We start from the raw sequence: 27,523 nt of genomic DNA on the forward strand, positions 1-27,523 counted from the left end.
ACCATGAACATCGCACGTGAAGCAACTTTTGGAACAAGAGGATACTCGGCAAATGGACTGGCTCACCCATTCCCCCCCAACATACGTCCCATTCAACATGAGTGGGATTTGTTGGGGATATACATTGTGGAACATCCATACGCACCATCGACCACCCCGTAGTTGTCAGCAGGCTGGGGAAGAAATGGAATGCCACTCCACAAAAAATCCTTACCAAGCTTGTAGTCAGCATGGGGGCACACTGCACAGAAGGCATTGCCATCCACGGTGATCACACGCCCTGTTGAGAATCATATCCCTCCTTTCGTAATGTCTACAGGACCATCATAAATTGGGGTGACTAGAGTGTAATTATTATCTTTGAACAAAAATGTCATTTCTGTATGTGTGCATTATTTCTTTCACTTACCTTCTGTACCACTCTTTAGTTATTCTTCCTATGTATGGTTGAAGTATTATTGAGATATGTTATTTTTGCAGTGACATATCATACCTAAGTTACTTTCATCCTTTGCACACCAGTCTATAAATGCCAAGAAGTCTCTTTTTAATCCATATCCACATTTTGTTAACAACAGCCTGTCCTGTTATTGTGATGTAGATTCTTATAAATTCCGTGTAGATGTCATGGTGCTGTTTCTTGGTGTAAATTTAATACGGTTTCACCTTTCTTTAATCATAAACTTACATGCAGCATTTTTAGTATAAACAAATAAAAGTGGATCATTTGGTAGATATAGGGTATGTTCAGAAAAATCCATCACCACAGGCTAGGCTTTCAAAATGAGCGATTTTACTCTCTGTCATTGTGACAGACTTTGTGAAAATTGCAATGATTATGTGATGCTGTGGGAATTTGATTTTCTGCTCATCCTTTTCTTTAGAGCACTGCGTATAATTTGTTGAATAGCTAACAATCACAATGCAACATATGGATGATTTATTATGATGGGTATTATTGCCCTTGACATTTCTAAGAGAAATGGGGGGAGCGAGAACATTGATAATTTTGCGTTGTTCACATAATACAGCTGTCACTACACCCCCCCCCCCCCCCCAAAGACACACACACACACACACACACACACACACACACACACACACACAAATATTTTTAAACAGTGCCAAAAACCCACATTTCATTTTCTGTTGAGCTGTATGCTAGGACGTCTGATATCAGTTGCAATGAAGTCCATACATATTTCAATCTCTATATCTCCTTTCAAATTCCAGCAACAATTTCCCAAGCAATGTTGCCAGCTGCAACTACACAGCACTGTAATGAGTATTGTAGAACCATATGTTCTTGAGAATTTTTTGATTTTATTTCACTTTTCAAATAATGTACCTCTGTAACCTTACAAAAACACCATCCATGCCTTTAATGTCCTAAACACAATGGAGCTCACGGGTGCCACAGACACATGGCATTCTGAGTGAGGCACTGCTGTAATTGCTGGCAGTAATGTGACAATCAACATGGTAAGTCTCAATGTGGGCAGCCTGTAATAATCCACAAAAACAAATCATGCGTAACTAGCCTGTAACTTAAGATTTACGTTTCAATAGAAGCACTGCAAATGATCTGTGGAGTATGGAATGAACTCAGGGAATAATTACACAGTTTCTTTTAAATAGCAATAACTGTCTTTAAACAAAGAAAAACTAGTATGTTCGTTCTGTATGATCATGGCTGTAATCGAAGTCAAATGCTATATAACATTGGATAATAGTGGGTGAGAAATAAACAATTCAAAGAATGAAGACACCTGTAACTGTACAGTGAACGGATGGGCACATGTGCAAGATCATTTAAGAATTTCCTTCAGGGCACACACAGTCCTCACAGGCAGTGCCATCATGTGTTACTTATCAAGAAACGAAACACACCTGATGTTCATTATACCATTGCCAGTTGTGGAGAGCTTAATTTTTAAGCCTTTTTGCGTTTACCACATTTTGCAACACCTTTTGTAGTATCATCCATAAGCAAGGCAGGAAGCAGATAGCGTAAGCAATCCGAAGTGCCTATAGTCACATTCTTAATTGAACAGGCATAGTAACACGATCTTTATGATATATAGGTTATCACACTATTTCAAGCATATAAGAACCATAGACTCTTCAGAAGTAGTTACCAAGCATCACTCTTTGGTTAACTAGGGCACACTTGCAGAAGCAGGTGACCATCTCGGTGCTAATGCAGTTTTCTGAGTGCAGTTGCTGTAGAAAACCAGCTGATACCTTCCAACTGCAAGGCATCTGCAATGATCAGGCTCTTGGTCACTCTTCAACTCATTGTTGCAATTGAAAAGTTTTGGAGCTGAATGTCATGTGTAAAATTATGGTGACAAATTACGCTGATTGCAAAGCTCATGACAACTTTTTATCTCTCATATTCTTAGAACCAAATTCACCAACAATACAGGCACACTTCAAACACAAACAAACAAAACAAACTTGTACCATGGAAATGCTTTAAGTAAAAAACTCTACCATTCAGAAAACTACTATTCCAAATGCTAATGTCAATTCCTCCTAGGTAACAGATTGATTACAGATTAAGAAGGCAGCAGTTTCTCTGCTGTGCAATATTATCCAGAATGTGTCTCCATTCAATTAGCTTTCTTATTCACAGCTAGGATTACAAATGCAGAGGTCATTAACCTTTCAGAATCACAAACGCTTGTCAATTTTGCCAGAATAACAATAAATTCCAACATGATATTGGAAGAGCTTCTTAAAAGATAATCTTTATTTCCAATGTGGAAGATGTCATGCAACTTACGCTGCAAACACAATGAGACATTAAAATTTTAACAATTCTATTGTACATAAAAAGAAACAACTCTTTCTTGTCATCTTCACTAGCAGATACAAACTGAACACTTCCTAGATTTAGTAGATGTAACAGTAGGTATGAAAGAGGAATGCTTGTACTATACATTGTACACATGACATGTAAAATAACTTGTTAAGCTCATTACTGCCTTGATTACTGAGGGCAAGTATTTTATAAAAATTAATCTTTATTACAAGTCCTTGAGCTAATCATTTACAGCTGAAATGCCACTGTGACAAACAAATGATACAAATAAAAATTAATAGTCATAATTTCACTGACTGCAGTCACAATGGCCATATAACCACAAATTCAGCCCTGTGCCAGAATAAAACTCAATTTCTCTCAAACAGAAAAATCTGAAGCAATGTAGGATAGCACCAATACACTAACTGCCTTTGGCCTTGGGTGGTGGCCTGTAGACACCCACAACTACCGCATGGTCCCGTTCATAAGGTTCCAATGTTATCTGTTCTTGAGGTTTTAACTTATCTCCTTGCAGTTTCTTCACTTCTGCAGCAAATACTGCTTCTGGTTGCGCTGTTGAATCAATGCAACTTGCCTGGAAACAATATTGACCGGCAAATAGTATTTTTAAAGTACACTTTCTGTATTATACTTTTAAAATATCTCTGCAAATATATGACAATTTGGAACTTAAACATCTGCATTGTAACTGTTTCTAACACTTTTTTTATCACGTTAATGATCAATACATTAAAGGCAGTTAAAAAACTAGCTAAACATACTTGAAAGAGCACAATATTAATTAATTACAGTAATCAGTTTAAGATTCCTTTTTGATGTAGGCATAAATGGATATATTTTGTCCTGTGTTATTATTAAAAGCCTATTATTGATATGGGTCAGGCAATGTTGAAAGAATGAGGGAACAAAATAGCCTACTTTAATTTCTGTTTACATGTAAGAGTAATGGTTGTAACCCTATACAGTGAGCATGCATAATTAAACCGCCTGCCTCCATGTCCACTCTAAGGCTGTCACAATGGTGCAGCAAGTGTGCAAACAATTTTACACAAGCGAGCACACTCGGCCCTCAGCCACTCTAATGTTCCACGATTTCTGAATACTCCAGTTAGTGTGTGCCTCAATGTAACTCTCGATTTCGTGTGTTGTACTTAGTACTACATCATTCAGAGTGTCTATATTTTTCTTTATGGGGAAATGAATTAAAAGTTGGCTGGTGGGAATTCTAATATTGTGTTTGTGTAATACTACAATATTTCTGGCGACTAGTGTGGTTTTCTAGTCAGCGTGTTTCGTTTAGGGTTCACTATGGCCAAAATGCTTCTTAAGTCTCTTGTTGAACAGCAGCGGGCTCTTAGCACTCAGCAACAGGGTCTCTCTGTGGTACTACATAATTTGTCAGCTTTGCTCGTGCGATAGGATCCATCACCTTTGACTCAACCCCCACTGTTTCCTCCATATGTTGATACTGCGGACGAATCGGACACGGACACACACACACACACACACACACACACACACACACACACACACACACACACACACACACACACAAAAACACCCCTTTGTCAATATTTCCAAGCTTTTGATGTGGTCGACCCGAATGTGTGTAAAAGGCTTTCTTTCTGTCATGGATTTTTCCCTGTGTTTACCAACTTTTTGTGTTGGCCATCTCGTCTGTAGGAACCTGCCAAATTCTCATTTTATGCGTCAGTTGCTCTCTAATCTGAATTGCAAATGTACTCACGTTATTGCTACTCACATCGAGTTTTACCATTGTCAAAAGCAGCTGCAACAGTTGTACAGAGTTTGGCAACACAACTTCTTTGGCTTAGCTGTAATTGGCAGTTTGTTACTGAAGCACAATGGAACTCATATGCTCACTCGATGGTTCGTGATGTTATAACAGGCTTGGCCCCTGATTGAGAAGTTTGTGAATGCGCTTTACAATGTGAAAATCCCTCTCTCACACAAGTTTTGAGTATTACTCTGTCTTTTGAGGTATTTAGGTAAGCAGGAGATCAGATATAAGATTGATATGAAGTAGCCGGCATTGCTTCTCCCCTCAGCAACCACTGATTAGCTCAAGATGGGGAACATGGCATCACAGTTGTGCAGCAGCAGTCTCCACATCGCATGGGAGACTGCCATACAGAACAGCAACAGCAGTCAGTGTCATAACAGCGACCATGTGTTCCTCTCCCATTGTGCCCTTATTGCCTTGTTCAACACGAGTGGGTGATGGGAGGGGGGGGGGGGGGGGGGGGGGGGGGGGGGGGGAGAAGAAGAAAGAAAGAAAAAAGAAAGATCATATTGTGTGTGTACAACTCTCAACCTCCATCAGACATGAACACTGTTTCCCAAGTGATGACAGACCCACACATATTGAAATAGGTTTTTATGGAAAGATGTTAAAAATCAAAGTACACAAGGGTAAGCCAGTGACTTTGTTAAGTTCTTAAAACTATGTGGGTCTTGTATCACTACCACTGTCCCGTCTATTGTCAGTTGATAAGTTACAACAAACAACCTATACCCATACTGGGATAGTTTTCTACTCATGTAGTGTACGAGGGTCGGTCAAAAAGTAATGCCTCCCATTTTTTTCCTACTTAAAAAAATTAAGTTAAGTGAAAAATTTGAATTTGGCGCCATTCCTCAAACCTTCTTCTGCAATCCACTGCAGTAGTAACTTTCTGTGTCAACAGGTGGCAGCACAGCAGAAGTTTGTAAGATGGCCGACATCGATGTTCGTTGGAGACAGCGTGGTGTGATTGAATTCTTGACTGCAGAAGGTGAAACGCCCATACGCATTCATGAAAGACTGAAGAAGGTGTATGGTGTTGTGACAGTGGATGTCAGCACTGTTAGACGATGGGTTCGTCGTTGTAAGGAAGCTGAAGGGCAAACACCGTTGACTGACGAAAAATGGAGCGGCAGGCCGGTGAGTGCAGTGACTCCACACAACATTCAGCAAGTTGATGACGTCATTCGTGGTGACCGTCGGGTGACTGCATATGAAGTGTGTCGCATTATTTCTCTTAGTAAAGGCAGTGTGATCACGATTATTAAACAATTGGGGTACTCAAAAGTTTGTGCACGGTGGGTTCCAAGCATGTTAACCGATCAGAATAAAGAGGCAAGGAAAACAATAGCCTCCCAACACTTGCAGCGCTTCCGTTTGGAGGGAGATGAGTTTCTGAAAAAAATTGTGACCGGGGACGAAACATGGGTGCATTTTTTTGAACCCGAATCAAAGAGGCAGTCAATGGAGTGGCGTCACACAAGCTCGCCGAGGAAGAAAAAATTCAAAACTGTGTGATCGGCAGGGAAAGTTATGGCAACAGTTTTCTGGGATACAGAGGGTGTGATTCTGGTTGATTTTTTGGAGCAGGGATGCACAATAAATTCTGTTCAATACGTCACAACCCTCAAAAAACTTAAAGCACGTCTTCAGCGAGTTCGCCCAACAAAATCAATGGCAGATGTTCTTCTTTTGCATGACAATGCAAGACCACACACCAGTCGTCACACCTCTGACGAGATTGTCAAAATTGGATGGGAAGTTTTGCCTCATCTCCCATACAGTCCTGACCTGGCACCATCAGACTTCCATCTGTTCGGGCCACTAAAAGAAGCTCATCGTGGGATTCATTTTGAAGATGAGGAGGCCGTCTAAACATCCGTGCGTCAATGGCTTAGGAAGCAGAGCTGTGATTTTTACCGTGCTGGGATACATGCCCTTGTTCAAAGATGGACCAAAACTGTAGAGATAGGCGGAGATTACATTGAAAAATGACAAAATGATCCTCAATGTTGTGGTTTTCAACCTATGTAATTGCATTTAAATTTCCTGACAATTAAACGTAGAAAAAAAAAGGAGGCATTACTTTTTGACTGATCCTCGTATAAAGTAGTCATTTGGCCTTCGACCTTTCTAGGGATAGATGCCAACACTGAAAACTTGCTTTGGGTTGGATGCCTTCAAAAAGTTTGGAATTTTTATTTCTGATGAAGTGCATCTGGTATTGGATCGAGTTCCATACCGGCACTTGGACGTGCTCTGTTTGGAATTTTTCCTCTCCGTTTTCTGAGTATTAAGGGTGTGCTACCCATTTTAGGGCTCGTATAACAATGAAACGAAACGTGCGCACTTTTTTTTTTTTTTTTTTTTGCCCATCCAATCCTCATTGCTTTATGGAGCAAGCCAAAGTGGAACTCTTATCGATTTACGTCCTTGGGTGTTGTCATAACTGTTTCATCTAGTGAATGTCTACTCCATTGGTAACTGTCCCAGAACCTAATGAAGGCTCTGTGGCGATTTTAAAAAGCCTGTAAATTCACTGTGTATTACTGATTCCTATCCCTTATCTCATCATGATGAACACTTAGGTTGGCTTTTAGGGGCCAAAGTTTTTTTTAGACTTGTCCGAAGCCTACTTGTAACTGTATCTGGATGATGAGTCCAAAGATATCCTGGTACTGAATATCCCCTTGGGGCTATACCAATAGCAGCACCTGCCATTCTTTGTAGCTAGTGCCCCTGCTATTTTCAATGATTTTTGGAGCAACTCCGGCCCCTGTGCCAGAGGGCATTAACTACCGGGATGCACTAACTATCTGGATGTGCTCTCCAGTTCCTAAATGGCTGAGCAGTTGCAGAACCTTCAGGCCTTATTCATGGTGCTTCAGGCAGTTGGGTTGAAATGTAATTTGGACAAATTGCAATTTTTTCAGCCATCTATCTCAGTTTCATAGTCTCGTATGTTGGCAGCAGGCAGTTATGCCAGCATGTCAAAGCCATTGCAGCTTTGCCGCATATTACCAATGTCAAACAGTTGCAGGCCTTTCTCAGAAACCACGGTAGCTCAGCCCCTTCATGCTATCTTATTTAAAGGTGTTCCTTTCCAAAGGTCATCCACCTGCAAGTGTTCTTTTACACTTTTGAAACTAAAATTACACTTCGTTCCTTGCTTGGTTACTTTCCAACTAGGCCAGCATCTTGTTTTGGCCACAGATGCCTCCCGTTATGGCCTTGGAGGTGTTCTTGCACACAAATATGTGGACAGTTCTGAACACCCTATTATTGAGTATGCTTCCAAAACTCTGAATCAGACGTAACACCACTACTCCCAGATAGAAAAGAAGCCTTTGCTATTGTGTACGCACTCTCAAAAAATTTTGCGTTTTTTCCTACGGTTCTGAATTTCATTTGATTACCGATCATAAACCTTTGGTTTCTCTTTTCCATTCTTCAATGGTCCTTCCAGATGAAGCCGCGCACCCCTGAAACGCTGGACTCTGTGTTTGTTGCGCTGTAACTACAAGATTCACTTTCGCCCCACAGCACAACACACTAATGTGGATGCTCTTTCTCAGTTGCCAAATGGCCCCGATTCAGCATTTGAGCAGGACGAACTGTTGTGTTTCCATTTAGATGTAGAAGTCCAAAATGCTGGATGATTTTCCCATTAACTGTTCCCAGATTTTGGTGGCTGTTAATGTCTTACACCTGATTGTTCAATTTGCCCACCACAGCTGGCTGGATAAACTACCAGGCCAAGAGTCAGATCCTTTGAATAGTTGTTATTCTCCACACCACTGCCTCTCTGTTCTGGGTGGCGTGTTACTGTTGGCTACTGAAGAGTCAGCAGCCATGTTGTGATCCTATATGCCTTGTGGGAAGACATCATGCGCCTTCTCCACCAGGATCATTGGGGTGTTTCTTGCACAAAATTGCTGGCCTGCTGCCACGTGTTATTGCAGGGTATTGACATATTCAAGATCATATTGTGGGTCCCTTACTTAACTCCTTTTGGCACGTTGCTGCTGTACTTTCTCAGAATTTCCGTATGTGGTATGTTGTCCATCCATGTCCACAAGTATGCCCTCGCAAAGTTTTTTTTCCTTGGAAGGATTACTACATATGCTTGTGACGGAAAATGGCCCACAATTTGAGTCTTGGGACTTTTGAGAATTTTTGTACAAAGAGTGGCATTTGGCATGTTACAGCCCCTCCATTTCACACTCAGGCAAATGGTGACCAGAGCGGCTGAACTGTACTTTCGAAACTCAGATGAAAGAGTACACCCATGTCCAGAAAAAACAGAACATCTATAATGACTAGAGATAGGACGTTCATATTCACAGGACATTTACATATATATGTTCTGCAAAAATGATTAGCATTTGAACCACATTGGCCTGCAGGTTCAAGTTCAACATTGATATAGTGGCTGTCACTATAAACCAAAGGTAACGGATCATTGAGACTTTAGTGAAAGTGCAGGATACCCCGTACATGTATGTGCATACTGTACTGTCAAATCAATGGGTTTGAAAGAGGATGCATTATTGGCATGAGGTAATGTGGTGCACCAATCCAGGAAATTGCTGTTTGTGTGGGAGGAAGTGTTTCAGCAGTGCAACAGGTGTGTGCAGATTGTTTCATGGAATGCTTTAGAACATGACAAGGTGGGTCAGGTCACACCACCATACCACCCCCCTCCCCCCCCCCCCCCCACCCCCAAGAAGATCGACACCTCATGCTAATGGCAATGCACGACAGATCTGCATCCTTGTTGGCTCTGGCACAACAGTGGAACAGCTTAACACACTACACACTAGCAGGGGTAATAGAACATACTACTGTACATGTCCTGTGAATATGATGTCCTATCTCCAGTTGTTAAAGATGTTTTTCGTACATCATGCAATCTTTTACCAAGAAAGCTCTCGATACATTCTTGAGCTTCTATACATTCACTCCAGTTGGTGAGTGTAGCCCAGCAGGGCTGCTCCACAGCTGCCAGTCCATACACTGCTTATCTGCTCCAATTGATGACTGGCCACCTGCTGGTACAAGCCTCACAGTGGTTCTGTCCGGGCTACACTGCCTGGGACTGGATAGGTATATACTCGGGCGCACACACGCATATCCATCCATACATACACAGACCCCTAAGGTAAGTCTTTCCGCTCCCAGGATTGGAATGACTCCTTACCCTCTCCCTTAAAACCCACATCCTTTCATCTTTCCTTTTCCTTCCCTCTTTCCTGAGAAAGCAGCCACCGGTTGCGAAAGCTCAAAATTTTGTGTGTGTGTGTGTGTGTGTGTGTTTGTGTGAGATATATATATATATATATTATATATTAAAAACAAAGATTCCAAGACTTACCAAGTGGGAAAGTGCCGGTAGATAGGCACAATAAATAAAACACACAAACACACTCACAGAATTTCTAGGTTTCACAACCGACGGTTGCTTCTTCAGGAAAGAGGGAAGCAGAGGGAAAGATGGAAGGATGTGGGTTTTAAGGGAGAGGGTAAGGAGTCATTCCAATCCCGAGAGCGGAAAGACCTCTCTTAGGGTGAAAAAAAGGACAGGTATACACTCTCATACACACACATATCCATCCGCGCGTGCACACACACACACACACACACACACACACACACACACACACACACACACACACACACACACACAGAATTACTAGTTTTCGCAACCGATGGTTGCTTCTTCAGGAAAGAGGGAAGGAGAGGGAAAGACGAAAGGATGTGGGTTTTAAGGGAGAGGGTAAGGAGTCATTCCAACCCCGGGAGCGGAAAGACTTCCCTTGTGTGTGTGTGTGTGTGTGTGTGTGTGTGAGTGAGTGTGTGTGTGTGTGTGTGTGTGAGTGTGTGTGTGTGTGAGTGTGTGTGTGTGTGAGTGTGTGTGTGTGCGCGCGCGAGTGTACACCTGTCCTTTTTTCCCCCCTAAGGGAAGTCTTTCCACTCTCGGGATTGGAATGACTCCTTACCCTCTCCCTTAAAACCCACATCCTTTCGTCTTTCCCTCTCCTTCCCTCTTTCCTGAAGAAGCAACCATCGGTTGCGAAAGCTAGTAATTCTCTGTGTGTGCGTTTTGTTCATTGTGCCTGTCTGCCGGCGCTTTCCCGCTTGGTAAGTCTTGGAATCTTTGTTTTTTTTTTTATTTATTATACAGTTTCACTTCTCACTCTGACTCCTAACCCTGAACCGAAGCTGGAACAGCAGTGTTTATAATGTACTTTCTTTGATGACTTACCCTCTCTGATGCCTCCGTCTGTCATCTTAGTCTCACCTTTTCCTTACGACAGTGGGTCCTTCTCACTTGTGGGTCTGAATAGTTTGCACTCCTTTCCAAACCTATCCTGCACTTATCCCTGTGAAAGGAACATACTGAAAGCTAGATGTAGTTCTCCTCCTTTTATTCTTAAGTGTTTCTGTTGGGAATATTACCTCCTGATTGTAGACACTAGCAGCCATTCTTAATTTTATATTTTTCTCAGTTGAATTTTCCATTTTGATGAAATGCAATTTTGCAAATACAGTGCAACCTCTTTATAACGTTCCTCCATATAATGTTTTCCTCTATGTTACGTCCGTTTTTTTTGGTCCCGACTAAAAGCCCATATAAATAATGTTAAATTTTCCTCTTTACTGCGTTTCCTCTATGTTACAGTTTCCTCCATGTAACGCTCATATTTTTGGAACCCTGGTCAATTATTTACCTCTTTATAACGTTTAAGTGACTGGATGTAGACGCATTGATTTCCGTCCTGTTGTTTCACAGTTTGCACCGGCTCGGAAAGCCCGCACTCAGCGTATTTCATATGTCAGCAGCAAAACTGGATCATGTGACATGTGACGCACATTCTGCTTGCGATTTTGAAGGAGAAGGCACTTCAAATATCACTGCAGTTAGAAATGGACAATTTTAAGGCATCCATTTCAGTTGATGCTTTGTATTATTACTTTAGTAGCGTGTTGTGTGAGCTGAGCAGCAAACAGTTTGTGTGCCTAGTAAGTGTGTGTCTTCGATATAACGTTTTTTTAAAGCTTTCATCAGTGGACATGAGTGAAAAGCGGAAGAATATTTCTCTGGAAGAGAAGGTTTCTGTTACCAAAAAAGTGGAGGCATCTCCTGGCGTGAGTCGCATGGAGCTAGCGAAGCAATCGGAACTGGCCCCTTCAACACTCAACACTATTATGAAAAACAGATCGTCGATAATGGAAGGGTTTGAGAATTGTGGAAATTCAATACATATGCGTTTGACACAATCGACTTACAATGAGACGGAGAAAGTTTTATTAACTTGGATTCAGCAAGCACGTGCTGCAAACATTCCTATAAACAGAACTATTTTGAAGGAGAAGGCACTTCAAATATCACTGCAGTTAGAAATGGACAATTTTAAGGCATCCAATGGTTGGATTGATAAATTTCGACAGCGTCATGGTGTTGTGTACAAATCGGAATGTGGAGAAAGTGAAAGTGTGGACGAACCAACTGTAGCTCAGTGGATGCAGACTCTCCCTAATCTTATACAGGGCTACAAACTGCGTGACATTTATAACGCTGACAAAACCGGCATGTTTTTTCACTTTAATGCCGGATAAGACATTTACTTTTCGTGGGGAAAATTGCCATGGTGGTACGAAGAGCAAGGAATGTCTTACTGTTTTGTTGTGTACAAACGCTGATGGTAGTGAAAAACTGAAACCTTTGGTTATCGGGAAGCCAAAAAATCCGAGGTGCTTCAAAAACATTTCCAAGTTTCCGTGCAAACAAACAAACAATGCCAAGGCATGGATGACGAGTGAAATATTTTTACGTTTTCTAAGAGAATTTGACGCCAAAATAGGGAGTGCTGCAAGAAAAGTGCTGTTGTTTGTGGATAGATATACGGCACATCGACCAGACATACCCTTTCTGAGAAATGTTAAAGTAATTTTCCTGCCACCCAACTGCATCAGCCGTCTGCAACCTTTGGACTTGGGCATAATACACGCCTTTAAGGTTAAATATAGGCCATCCCTTGTAAAAAATGCCTTGAATTTGATGGACCAAAGAAAACCAGGAAGCCAGCAAAACTCACAACTAAAACTGAACATTTTACAGGCAATAAATTTAATTATGTACTCGTGGAGGGAAGTAAGTGCTGAAACTATTAAAAACTGTTTCACAAAAGCGGGATTCTGTGAGAATGAGATGGCAGCTCCTGTGGAAGAAGTTGCAAGTGATTTGCAAGAGTTTCACCAATTAATAGGCAGTGATTCTGTCACTTTTGAGGACTTTGTGGCTGTGGATGACAATGTGGCAACCACAGGAGTACAAAGTATTGAGGAGCTGACTGCAGTGGGAAGCTTGGAGAGTAATAGTGGTAGTGAAAGTGACAGTGACAAGGAAGGTGACCCTGTGCCCTCATATACTAAGGCAGCTGAAGCCTTTGAAACATTCAGGAGATATATGATGGCCCATAGTCTTGAGGACAGAACAGCAGTTCAACTTGCTCATTTGGAGCAAGAAATGATTGCCAAAGAGCCTAGGAGAAACAGAAAACAAGCAAGCCTGCTTGAATATTTAAAAAAATCATAAGTGTGTTATTTTCAGATTGCTTAGGTTCCTAGAATTTTGTGCAAATTTAAGTTCCATTTGATAATTTAATTATTGAAGTAATTGTTTTGTAACTAATTCTTTTTAAATCTGTGCCATTTACTGTGTTTTTAGTAAATATGTTCAGTATATCATAAAACTGAATTTGGCTCATATTCTATAATTGGGTCAACTGAAGAATGGGATACCACCTGTCAGCTTTGGAGAATGAGGTCAATCTTAAGAATCTGTTATAACTTTTTACTGTACAAACTCATCTATTTACTTTCACCCATCCACCTACCAAGCCCCATGTTTTAATTAAAAAAAACTAATCAGTTGATACATTGATCATTTGCAATGAATATCATATGTTGTGAAAATTTAAAATGTCATCTATGGCACCATTTGTCAAAGCTGATAAGTGGTATCCTGATCTTCAGTAATGCCCTACAATTATTATTTGGAAGCCTTCCTCTTTATAGTGTTTTCCTCTATACAGTGTTAGAATTTGTGGTCCCTTGAAAAACGTTATATAGAGGTTTCACTGTACGAAGAGTATCTCCAGCACGACCTAAGACTTGCTAGAGAGATAAGCTAAATTGAATAGCTGCGGTCTTTTGAGATTACCTTTTTTGTTCGCATCCTTTTCCTTTTTTTTTTGTATAGTTTACTTTCAGAGGAAAATGTCCATTTCTGTCAGGGTGTAAGAAAGCACACAATTGCAAGTTTGTTCAAGAAATTTCAGCACCAACTGTACTGTCTGGAGGGGAATCTTACTTAACCATACACAGGATACCATTGCAATGGTATGAGTCCAAATTTTTGCAATTTTAATTATACTATTTTACAGCTGCACTCACTCTTATCAACAACGTGCATCCTTCAACCCCAACCACAATCTTATCTACAAACTTTTTTCATTTAGTCTAGGTAACATTCCCCATTACCTTTCACTTTAGAAAGCTTTTACTTCACACATATTTTATCAGAGATCTTACACTACTTTGGATTACCTCACCTCATGAGTTTTCTAACTTTTATTTGTAGAAAGCTCCTCAATGCTGGTTCTTCATTGCAGACTTGCTATTTTTCTTCAACATAACACATTATTGCCTGAAAACATGGTTTCCTTTCCAAATACACCGCTGTTCACATTAAACAATATTTGAGATCCAATAACATATCTCAATGCCACGTCCACTGCTCAACAGAGCACTAGGGTACCCACATATTGGGAAACTTTATTTATATTTGTACAATTAGAGCACACAAAAATAAGGCCTATTTGCAGAAGATTCTTTCTTCCTTGGGCATTCAGAAAGTCCATGTCTTTTGCGTCTTATTTCTCTATTCCATCCTACACAGTACTGTGCTGGAGTCTTAAAACACAGTCAAAATTCAAGATGTGTGTTTTAGGAGCAGGCACCTCAAATTATGTGTAATTACATTAAATTTATGTACAAAGAGCCAAGTTGACAATTTCAACCCCCCCCCCCCCGCCCCCTCTCTTTCAGTGGTTGGTCACCAGGTGGAATCTCCACCACAATCACTGTTTCTTGTTTGGCCACCAGTTCAAGCAATATCCAAGTTATACTGTACACACATTTGTTGCTTCCTCCCAAAAGAACTACTTATTCACTGTGTACAAAAGGGTACAGTGAGTATGATAAATACCTTGATTGAAATGACGAAATGGCCACCATTTCGCAGATAATACTGCGCATTGAGAGCCACAATGCGAGCTTGATCTGGTTGAGCCACATCTGCAAAGATTGTATCAACCATACCAACCAACATTCGGTACTTATGAGGGTGTCGGGCATCCTCAATTATGGGAATGACATTCGTACGTTTCTTTGCCATGTTGATGAGATCTCGTCCAGACCTATGGGAGAACTCAACTGCATACACCAAACCTTCCTGTGAAAAAATTGTCACATTTAGTTGAACTAATTCACTATGAATCTCTCTCTCCAACACACACACGCACACACACACACACACACACACACACACACACACACACACACACACACACACACACACACAATTTCTCACAGAGCAAGCACTATATAGCAAATAAAACTACTGGTTGTTTTATTTTTATCAGCTGAACTTTTACTGCTCTCTACTAGCAGCTCACAAAAACAGAAAAATAAGCAGAAGAGAAGACTCATTTCCAATAATATTAAAAAAGATAATGCATGCACCTTATGACTTTTTAAAGTGGATTATGTGCTACTCACATCCCATCTGCACATGAGAAGTTGATCACACTCATCTGCTGTTTGTTGTTTCAATTCCAGGATTTCCTTCATCACAATGTTGTTGTCATGCAGCTCTCTCCATGCTGGTCTACCTTGTGCAAGCCCCATAACCTCTCCACAACTAGCACAAACTATATCCATTGAAATCTGCTTACTATCTTCAAGCCTTGGTCTCCAACAATCTTACCCCCCCCCCCCTCCCCCCAAAAAAACTTCCATTACCAACATGACAATTCCTTCACACACCAGGATGTATACTATCAACCAATCTCATATTTTGCTCACGTTGCGCCAGAAATTTCTTTCTTCCCCAATTCCATTCAGTATTTATTAGTTATTCAATCCATCCATCTAATCTTCAGGATTCATTTGTAGCACCACATTTCAAAAATCATCTTCCCTCTTCTTGTCTGAACTGCTTATCGCCCACATTTCACTTCCATACAAGGCTACTACACTCCCGATGACTATTTTTCGAAGTGACTTCCTAACACTTAAAATTAAGTAAGATAGTAGCAATGCATCTTTTTCAGAAACGCTTCTCTTGCTTTTGCCAGTCTGAAATCATAATCAGTTATTTTTTCGCCCAAGTAGCAAAACTCATCTACCGTTTTTTTTATGTCTCATTTCCTAATATAATTCACCTCAAGCACTGACTGATTTAATTCGAATTCACTCCATTACCCTTGTTTTGCTTATGTGAATGTTCATCTTACAACCTTCTTTCGAGACACTGTCCACTCCATTCAAATGCACTTTCAAGTCCTTCGCTATGTCTAACAGTTACAATGTCATCAGCGAACCTCAATATTTTTATTTATTCTTTCTGAAATTTTATAATCTTTCCAAATTTCCCCTTGGTTTCCTTTACAGCTTGATGCACAGATTGAATAACGGCAGTGTTAGGCTACAACCCTGTTTGACACCCTTCTCAACTACTGCTTCCCTTCTATGTTCTTCAGTTCTTATAAACGGCAGGCTGGATTCTGAACAAGTTATAGGCTAATCAACATTTTGTTCCCTGTATTTTATCTCTGCTACGTTAAAAACTTCAAAGAGTATATTCCAGTCAACACCGTGAAAAGTTTTTTTCTCAACAACAAACGCTATAAAACACAAGGTTGCCTCTCTTCAACCTATCTTCTATAAGCCATTGGCTAAGCTTTGCCTCACATGATCCTTCAGTTCTCTAAAACCCAAACTGAACTTCCCCGAGTGCAGCTTCTACCAGTTTTTCCATTCTTCTGTAAATAATTCAAGTCAATTTTTGCAATATGTCATGACTTTTTCAACTGACATTTCGCTAGTATTCATGCCTGTCAGTAGTACTTGCCTTGTTTGGAACTGAAATTCTTCCTCAAGTCTTGGGGTATCCTGCCTGCTTTGTATGTTGCCCACGAGGTGGTGCTTCCAAAGAATAATTCTGGGGGAATGTCATCTACTCCAGGGGCCTTGTTTCCACTTAGTTCTGTCATTACTCTGTCAAATTATTTTTGAAGTGTTATATTTCCTATCTTATCTTCACTCACTTCCTCCTCTTTTGTCTCCACGATGGTTTCCCTTCTATAGACATATACATTCCTTCCACCTTTCCCTTCTTTATTTAGTAGTGGCTGGCCATCTGAGCTTTTGGTGTTCCTGCAGTTGCTTCCCTTTTCTCCAACATTATTTTTAATTTTTTCTCGATTTATGGACGCTTCTACAGCCTTTCATCTGTTCTCAAATCATTCCTGTTTAGCCGTTTTGCACCTTCTGTCCATCTCACTTTTTAAATATTGGTGTTCCTTTTCCCTGCAACATTTGCTTCATTTTTACTATCACAATACTTTTAATAACTGAGCTATTTTCTTTGTATGCAGGGAATGCAACAAATAATGATGACTTATTGCAAACCAAAACCAGTTGGCACTTGATGACAAAAAATAAGAACAAAATAATATGGGAAAGTACTATTAACCATGAACAAAAATTAAGGAAAAAGTAGCATGTGAAATCGGTGTAGTAGACAGTGTTAACTTTATTAATTTAGCAAATTTCTTAAGAAGATGAACTGCCATGAAGCAATTTTACCATACATAATTTGTGTGCTGGAGTGATAACACTCTTGTTGCTACAATAAATGATATAGTTTAGTATCATTTGACTAGCATATTGTCAGATATCGAATTGACTGCCAGCCTTTCACTCAAGCGCAGCATAGGCAACATATATAAAACCCATCTCTACGACTAGTTGAGAATTCCTAATTCATGGTGGCACTTCATAACCGAACAACTTCATGCAGGCACTGAATTTTGCACATTGCCATGTGATGTAGATATCGACAACAATGTAAATGTGGGATTTGTTTAATGTAAGTTGAGCTACAGTTCTCATTCCTGTATTCACGATATTTCAATTTCCAATCAAGACTGTAAAAAATTAATGAGTCATCTAACACTGGAGAAGTTAATCCTGTCTCAATGCTGGAGGGACTTGTAGCCAGCCAAGCAATCTACTTTAACTGGCTACTGATTTTCAAAAGCTGACATCTAATGGCTGCTTATTGCCCTTGAAATCAATAAAACTGTGATATAAATTAAAATGGACAAAGCAATGTCAACTAGGCATAATTGGTTTCAAGTGTCAAAAGAAGCCTGGAGAGGCATGCTGCACCTTTTTATGTTTAATTTTGTTAGTAAAACTCTAGACAAGGTAGGCTAGATAAACATGTTAAGCTAACATGTGGACAGAGTACACGAGTAGTGATTTGATGTGATTTGTATTAAAGATACTAAGAATGTTGAAAGACCCAACATAGGGCTCTGATAATGACATTTATATATATCAGAAGATTTTTAGATTTTGCTATGTACTAAAGCACAGTTGATAATGGTCGCACAACGGAATTTTAACAGTGCAAATAATTAACTTTTACTGTTAAAGGTGACTATGATGTCATTTACAAAATTGTACATGGCTGTAAATATCAACCACAAGAAGTTAATCAGTTCAGTGTGTGTTCCATCCATCTGTTATATGCCAATGAGAAGTGTTTCTTTCAACCATGGATGTAAATGAGCACTAATTTCAAAGAGTCATACCTAGTGTTGTTACTGTCAAAGTAGCATAGTGAAAATGTGTGCCAAGAAAGAGAACAAATCCACCATGCATGTAAATGAGCACTAATTTCAAAGAGCCATACCTAGTGTTGTTACTGTCAAAGTAGCATAATGAAAATGTGTGCCAAGAAAGAGAACAAATCCCCTAAGTGAGGCAGAGTTCACAATTAGGGCAGGAATGTGGACTTCACCACTCTTTCCTATTATTTATATGAATAAAATCATTCAAGAGTGGAGACAAATGTCACATGGCTTCATTCAAATCAAAGAAACACAAAGCTTAATGTTTTATTTTTTTGCAGATGATATAACTCTCATAGCATTTTCAGAGGCTGACCTACAGCATATATTACAGATTATATCTGAGAAATATAGCGTGGACATCAATACCGAAAAGAACAAAATTATGGCTTCCTATGGAAAATACCCAGAGTACAATGGAAGATCTGTTTGATAAATGAAATTCTAGAAAGAATGAACACATTCACACATTTTGCCTATAAATATCTTTTAAGGAAGAAAAACTTAGTTGAAAAATCACTATGAAATCTTCCGTAGTCCACAAGCACACCAGAATACACCTTTATAAAATCTTAACAAGACTTGCGCTATGGCAACTTTAAGCCAGGGAAAGAAAGGCAAAAGATGCGAAAAGAGTCATCTGTAAAAGGAAACTGTTGAAACGTAAAGCTTTTACACCAAATGGGATCACAAAATGAATGAAGACGAGTTGAAACCTAATATGGAACCCATCACACATTATATTCAAAACTACCAAAACAACTGATGAGAATATCTACAACAAATGAGTTCAAAGAGGGCTTCAAAATCAATGACACACTACCACTCCAACAGTGTAAAACTGCTAGGCCAACAAACAAAAAAATGGCAGAACTTCTCAACGAGACCATAACAGGTCAAGAGGCCAAACACTTGGAAGGAAGGTAATGAAGATAACTAGCACTGACATAACTTATTTGACAACGCTATGCTTGATGCACATGGTTGCCAACAGTTCAGCTCGCTTATGTTCGAAAGAAGAGATATGGCCACAATTTCACAACAGTATTATTTGACCATAAAAATTGTGATGTGGGTGCCAAAGTAAATATAATGATAGCCAAATAATTCTAATCACTGTTAACTAAGGACTTGGACTACAGCAGAACTTTGGAAAAAAAAATAGCATTTGCACCATCGACAAACTAAAATAAACAACACACATTTTCTTGTATGTTCAAAACCTTGGGCATTGTATATTTGGTAGCCAATGTGAACATTTTGCAAATAATAATAGTGCCCAGTTTTAACATAAAATTTGAGAATTACACTGAAAATCAACAAAAAATATGTTAATGGTAAATAAAATAGCATAATTTGCATCTTTGATGGTATGATTTCTGGTTTCCAAGAATGAAACAATTTGACTTTTGCAAACAGTATTTCAATAACTGACAGTGGTCATTAAGTGTGTGTGTGTGTGTGTGTGTGTGTGTGTGTGTGTGTGTTTTCCAGAAATGGAACTGTAAGACTGACTGGAAACTTAGAATTCTACCACCAGCCACAAAAAATATGCACTTATTTATAATGTATTACATAACTGCATGTAGCGACTTATCCGAGATTTAACATATAGGAGAGTAGAGCATAACAACAACTGGCTTTGTCAAACAGCGAAGGAAGGAAAAAAATTACACAGGTAAAACATTATTAACAAAAACTATCTGCATAAGCTCAATTAATTTAAATCTAATGTGAGATAAAATGCAATTCTACATATTTCAGCATACACTAATACATACCGGTCCAACAACATCAGATACATGGGATACAGTTGTTCCTGAAGCAGCACCTAAGTAGAGTACTTTGCTTCCAGGTGGCATGTGGATTTGATCAACACCTCCCAGTATAGCAGCCGCAAGCTTCGAGCGAAACGGATTCCATACTCTGTACTCAATCTTTGTTTCTCCTTCCTGAAAACAACACAAGCTGCATAAAAAAACCACCAATGAAGGCACTGGAAATTCCACCATCAACAGAAGTTTACCTTATCCAAAGGCAAGAAATAAGGTCGAAGAACACCTTGAATGAAAATTTGTGCAACTTATCTGCATGGACTTCCCCCAGTTCAGTTGCTTTTGCAGGCATAATTCTGAGCTTTTTGTGCATGGTGTTATCTTAAGGCATAGCCAGTTGGACCAAGACCAAAATACTGTGTCTTCATAACAAATATTGCACCTGCCTCAACTGCAGTTTAATATCTCCAACACAACTAATAACTCATCATGCAATGTTCCATTTTGATGTATGACCATAGCAGTATCATCAAAATGCACCTCGAATTACAAAAAGAAATTAGCCAGTAATTCACTATTATGCGAACACCATTAGCAAGTAAGGAACTAACTGGCAAGGCTTTCGTGAAATTATTGCCAGATGCTGACATTTATGTTACTGTACTCTAGTTCATTCTAGTGAGACATCTACAAATGTAGCAAGACTTCACTTCCATGGCTAGAAATCTCAGTACAAGAAAAAAATGTTCAACGCTATCAAATCATTAATATTAATGTCAATTAATGAACCATCAAGCTACTAAAGAGAGATTTAGGTACATGACTTCATGGCAAAAGTTCAGTGATTATATTCATTCCCTTTTGTTGTAAGTAGTGGATGTTCGCCTGACCCTCTTACATGCAGCTAGTTGGGCACTCTAGAAGCCTGTAACAGCTGTACTCCATAGAAACCACATCCCAAACCTATGCTACACAGAGTTAACTAACTCTGCCTTAGAGTCTGTAGTTATAAGCTTCGCCTGACCAAAACTATTTTCGACTGTGGAGGAAATTTTCAGGCCCTTAAAAATCTTGTGACAGTAGTGGAATGGGTGGTAAAGAAAATCACTACAGTGGTGACAGTGATGACACTGATATTTAGTATGACACTGCATTTCAATTTATGAAAGTCTGTCATTTGATACACTAGTCAGCTAAGTACTTTTTGTGCTTCTATGAACACACCACAGTCAATGAAAGTTTTGTTTTTGGATGAACTGTTAAAGAAACCTCTGAGAGGACCATAACATTAAAAAGAATTTATACATAAGAGATATATTCCACTTTAAAAAACTCAGGATGGTTTGACACCTAAAACAATATGATTCAAGTAATAAATTTTTCTTTGACAACATCCTTCAGAATGTGGTACGTATCGCGTAAACAAATGTCAATACACCAACAGAAAATATAAACATACTGAACGGACATTTTATCCTTGTCTTCCATTACAAATGCAGATATACTGGTTTTTCATAGGCTGAAATAACTTTGTACCCATTAACTTTTTTAATTAGATAATGCTCAGAAAAAGTAACTTGGTCCATGTACAGAATCAATTCTAGTCACAGCTGTTAAGGGAATTCCGCCACTTCGTGGCCACCTTTCATGTGACGGCCCTTTCCCTTGGTCCTTTTAGTCAGAAACTACTGAACTTAAATGACTATGTTATGCAAGATAAGTGCTTTAGTTAGTTGAACTGCACCTTCCATACTGTAGAGTTGCCATTTACAACCCCCTCCCCCCACTCGCTACCACTACTACTGTACCTTTTGCTAGCATGCACACAATTAGCACTAGAATATAGGAGTCATAATTAATACAATGTGGTACTTAATTGTAATCGTCTGGCTAGCAAACGGTGGCTTTTGTAAAGCAAGCAGAAGAGAAATAACTACCTATAAAACTAACTAATCACAAAAATGCCGCCAAAATAACATATAGGTAAAACTGCTTTATCTGTCATGTAGCACTGAACATATGTACAAATAAAAACTCACAAGTATTTTAACTGATAGAATCAGAAAATTAATGGAAAATCTCATATAAAGATGTGAAACAAATACCAACAAAGAGATAGAGAGTACTTACCTCAGCTCAGTACAGCCGATAGATACAAAAAAAAAAAAAAAGAAAATTTAAGTTCCTAGCTTTCGGAATAAATGTTCCTTTATCAGGAAGGAGAGAGGGGAAAGAAAGGGAAGAAGGGAAAGTGGATTTAGTTACTCACAACCCAGGTTATGAAGCAACAGGGAAAGGAGAACCTCTGACAACCATGCCTCCATCCTTGCTACCCTCCCTGTTCTCCTTTCCCTGTTGCTTCATAACCTGGGTTGTGAGTAACTGAATCTACTTTCCCTTCTTCCCTTTCTTTCCCCTCTCTCCTTCCTGATAAAGGAACATTTATTCCGAAAGCTAGGAACTTAAATTTTCGGTTGTTTTTTGTGTATCTATCAGCTGTACTGGCCAGTCCCTCTATCTCTTTGTTAGCATTTGTTTCAGAATCAGAAAATTCTGTACTTTGGTTAAAGCCAAGATAGCATAAAAGGAAATGTGATTATTTCCAGAATTAATGAGGATATGGGTTTATTCAACAACAGAATACTGCAGCAAAAGATTAACAATGTCATTAACATGATGGAGATAAGTGCCTTAAAAATGAATTGTGGGTCATATCACTAAACATATGAGAAAATTTCCAAAAGAAAATATGGAAGTAATGGGTCTGATATGGTAATATTATTGTTATTAAAATCTTCAAACATATGAGGTACTTGAAAATAGCACTCTAAAGTTGGAAAACAGGCATTTTAGATCAAGGAAATAACTACCATGAGGCATTCAGTAGCCCTGCCTACTCAGAATGAAGCTGTCACCTTCCAACATATCCTAGGCCACAGCTACAATACAGATCATGATCACTACAATCTCACACAAAAGCGTGTGTGTGCGTGTGTGTGTGTGTGTGTGTGTGTGTGTGTGTGTGTGTGTGTGTGAGAGTGAGAGTGAGAGAGAGAGAGAGAGAGAGAGAGAGAGAGAGAGACCAATACAACCCCCCCCCCTCCCAACAGATTGGCTTTTCACAAGATCTACATAACATTGATGAACAACATGACCCAAGCCACCACATACAAGAAGTAAGATACACACTAAACACAATCAGCATCTACAACTATAGGATACAAGATGTGGTTTTTTCCCCAAGTATGTCATGATTTAAATATTGTGATACTCGAGGGAATGGTTAGGCTTGGATGTAACAGCACAAGTGCAATTACTGCAACTCAAGCTGTGACATTAATATTCTTCACAGCCACAAATATTTGCTGAGTTTTCTTTTTTGCAAACAGGTATCTATTTCTAGGATTCCCATGAGCTGTCGGTTTTTTTTTTAATTGTGCTACAGTGGCAGGAGGCCCAAGGTATATAAAAACACTACGGTGACCCAAATGCTACCTCCAAAAGCTGCAATCAGAAAAGAGTGACTGTTCAGCTGTGTAGTGACTACTTGCAAATTTTTTATCTGCCCAGGCACTGAAATGATTTTTTTAATGGAATTACTAATGTATCACGAATAAATGAGGACACATCTATATCACCTATCATTAAACGAAGGTAACACAAAAATTATGACCAAAAAGAGCATAAGCTCATTTTCACCACCACAAAGAGATTCATTATCCAGGAATGTCCTACAGATTAATTATGCATGAACATTTAACATAGCTCACAAATCAAGTTTATAAGAAATGTTGAATATAATTTTCTTGTTTTGGCAACAGCACTACAAAAAATACATGGTATGTGAATTTAGATAAGCTAAATCATTATGGTTTGAGGGGGGCAGTGCACAAATGGTTTAATTCATACTTAACTGGAAGAATGCAGAAAGTTGAAATAATTGGTTCATGTAATGTCAAAACAACAGCTGATTCCTCAAACTGGGGGGGCTATCAAGTACAGGGTCCCACAGGGTCCTTTATTGTTCTTGATATACGTTAATGACTTACCATTCCACATTTATGAAGATGCAAAGTTAGTTCTTTTTGCTGATGATACAAGTATAGTAATAACATACAAAAACCAAGAACTAAGAGATGTAATTGTAAATGATGTTTTTCACAAAATTATTACGTGGTTCTCAGCAAATGGACACTCTTTAAATTTTGATAAAACCCAGTATATACAGTTCCGTACCGTAAATGGCACAACTCCAGTAATAAATATAGACTTTGAACAGAAGTCTGTAGCTAAGGTAGAATTTTCAAAATTTTTAGGTGTGTCCATGGATGAGAGGTTGAACTGGAAGCAACACATTGATGGTCTGCTGAAACGTCTGAGTTCAGCTACGTATGCTATTAGGGTTATTGCAAATTTTGGTGATAAGAATCTCAGTAAATTAGCTTACTATGCCTACTTTCATATGGCATCATATTCTGGGGTAATTCATCTTTGAGTAGAAAAGTATTCATTGCCCAAAAATGTGTAATCAGAATAATAGCTGGAGCCCACCCACGGTCATCCTGCAGACATCTATTTAAGGATCTAGGGATCCTCACAGTATATATATTCACTTATGAAATTTGTTGTTAATAATATAACAGTTCAAAACTAATAGCAGTAAATTAAAAGAATTTCTAGATGACAACTCCTTCTACTCAATGGCTGAATTTTTAGATATAAATTAAGGGAGGGAAAAAAAACTAACTTAAACATTAGTGTCATGCAATATTTTGTGTAATGTAATATCTTGTACAGACATGTTTTATTAACCTGACACGTTCCACATCATTACGAAGTGTCGTATTCAAGATCTATAGAACAGGTATTAATCTAATCTGATTGTATTACATGCGCTACAGACTTTAATTAAAATTTGGATTCCAGAGGCCTCCTCCGATTAAAAATCCAAATAGTAAAAAATTAAATAAATACCAACCTCAACTGCAATTCTTTTCTCTCCATACACTGATTCACCAGGCACCATATTCTTTGTGACCAGAGCATCTTCTTTCCCTCTTGCTATAAACACACCTTCATGTCGATGTGGTTCGATTATAACCGTCTTGCCTCCCTTAAAACCACCTAGGAAATTGGAAACAACATGAGCGAACATTCCAAACAGAGTGGTAGGATACATACCAGTCTGCCAGGCTAATGAAACTTCTGTGACGCTTTGCAGCAAAACACAAAAAAAAAAAAAATTCATTGCTTTACAATAAGTCCAAATGATGAATTACTCTGATGAAGGTATGTAATTCCATTTAAACAGATATCCAGAACACTTAAGAAGTAACAACATATAAGAATATGAAAATATAGTAATTCCTCAGCTGAATTTAACAACTTAAGTAAAAAGTTAGCACCCACGATTTAAAGAAATGAGACCATTATCTGAAAGACACAAAATGACACAGTATAACAACATGTCATAAATTTCCAAATGAGGAAACTCACAAAAGTTGAAATGATTTAAATGCTCATGTTTAACCTTCAAGCGACTTTTTTAAAAAAAAAAAAACTTTATACTCACCACCACCCCTACCACCTCTTCCTCCACGGCCTCCAGGACTGCGTCCAAAACCACCTCGCCCTCCACCTCCACGGCCACCCCCTCTACCACCAAAACCACCACCGCCGCCACCACCTCTTCCACCAAAGCCACCCCCACCACCTCTTCCACCAAAGCCACCTCGTCCACCGCCTCTTGGAGAGAAACCTGCAACAGTTGTGCATTACAGAAATAAATATCTTCCTTACTGACTAATATTTATGAGCTGAGAAAGTTTCAGCAGCCAGCATGTAACATAGATAAGAGTTCTTTTAATACACACACCACAGAAAAGTAGCACTCATATGAGGCTGGAATCAGTCATTTACTAATAACCAGGATTCGAACAGTTGGCAGGAAGCCAAAAAATCTAAGCCCCAGCAGTCTTTCTCCTCCAAGACTGTGAGTAGTTACACAGAAAGCACCTTATCCATCATTATTTAGTGCAACTCATAATTCTTTCTCCACAAAATATCAGAACACTTAAAATCAATATTTAGAATCTAATAATACACATTTCTGTAAAATATTTAGGTCTGTACATTTCAGTGGAAATTTTGAGAGCAATAAAATTATTTTGCTGCATGTTTCAATCAAATAAATATTACCACATGGCTTATTTTGTGGTTAACAGAAATAAACTAAGCACTAAACGTCATTTTCGCATTAAATTCCGTAGAAAAATGTCAAACCTAACTTATTTCGCGAAATCAAGTACACTGAGATGCAATAATGTATGATTTTTAAAAAAAACCTCATGCTGGTATCATGGGACAAGCTGTAGGCACCTTATAGCCTGTACACTATCTTTTGAAGTTTGTTATAAATAATCACAGTTCCAACAGAAACGAACACAAATACTGACAGGAGAAATGCAACACTATCCATCACGCAATCTGTGTGATGTGGGAAGGAAAAAATTAATTTATCCACAGGAAGTTTTGATGACTTACGCCGTAATGTAAACATTCCTGTACATAAACAGTACACTTTACAATATAAACAAAATGGATCAAGAGTAATGCAAACTACCCTCATGTAAACATTAGACAGTGAACCACTAAATGTTTAACACATCAAACGTTGAGTCGAAGTTAGTCTGAAAAAAATAGCAATATTCAAAATTAAAGAAAACTGTACAACCCCAGACGGATGTTATTTAATATTTTGGTTTGTTTCCAGCTTCACAATTTTCTTCGAAAATTTATCCATATACTCAAACCTATACAAGTGGGAAAAAAATTATAAACTTTTAGTGTCGGTGGGGAACCTATGTGCTCAATGACACAAATGTTTGCCGGCGAACACGTGGTGTTATTTATACACTTATGAAACGTATTTACTGGGTGAAATGAAGTAGAATTACCTGGTCTGCCCATTGCGAAACTAGTAACTAATATTGCAGGGCATATAGTGTAGTAATGCAATACACTTAACACTTATAAACAACGATTCCACGTTTCACGCTCCACATTCCACAAACTACCTCCCGCCGGCCAAAGTACATAATCAAAGTTAAACCGTGGAGCCATGTTG

The 27,523-nt window shown here is 38.9% G+C and overlaps 1 protein-coding gene across 1 annotated transcript; it reads right to left on the bottom strand.

Annotated features, from left to right (window-relative positions):
- Positions 1-2,725: 2,725 nt before the first annotated feature.
- Positions 2,726-27,523, bottom strand: LOC126334890 (rRNA 2'-O-methyltransferase fibrillarin). The gene is made up of 6 exons (XM_049997591.1): positions 27,354-27,523; positions 25,970-26,155; positions 25,376-25,521; positions 20,404-20,574; positions 14,908-15,153; positions 2,726-3,404 (listed from the first exon to the last, which is right to left on the bottom strand). The coding sequence occupies exons 1-6, from the start codon at positions 27,364-27,366 to the stop codon at positions 3,231-3,233; spliced, it is 936 nt and encodes a 311-aa protein (XP_049853548.1). The 5' UTR covers positions 27,367-27,523; the 3' UTR covers positions 2,726-3,230.

Source organism: Schistocerca gregaria, chromosome 2 (genome assembly GCF_023897955.1).
Source record: "Schistocerca gregaria isolate iqSchGreg1 chromosome 2, iqSchGreg1.2, whole genome shotgun sequence".
NCBI classification, from domain to species: Eukaryota; Metazoa; Arthropoda; class Insecta; order Orthoptera; family Acrididae; genus Schistocerca; species Schistocerca gregaria.

Coding starts and splice junctions, on each gene's coding strand:
- LOC126334890 (XM_049997591.1), bottom strand. Junction 25,522..25,969: donor AAGAGGTGGTAGGGGTGGTG/GTGAGTATAAAG, acceptor CCAATTTCCTAG/GTGGTTTTAAGGGAGGCAAG. Junction 20,575..25,375: donor AGAAAAGAATTGCAGTTGAG/GTTGGTATTTAT, acceptor TGTTGTTTTCAG/GAAGGAGAAACAAAGATTGA.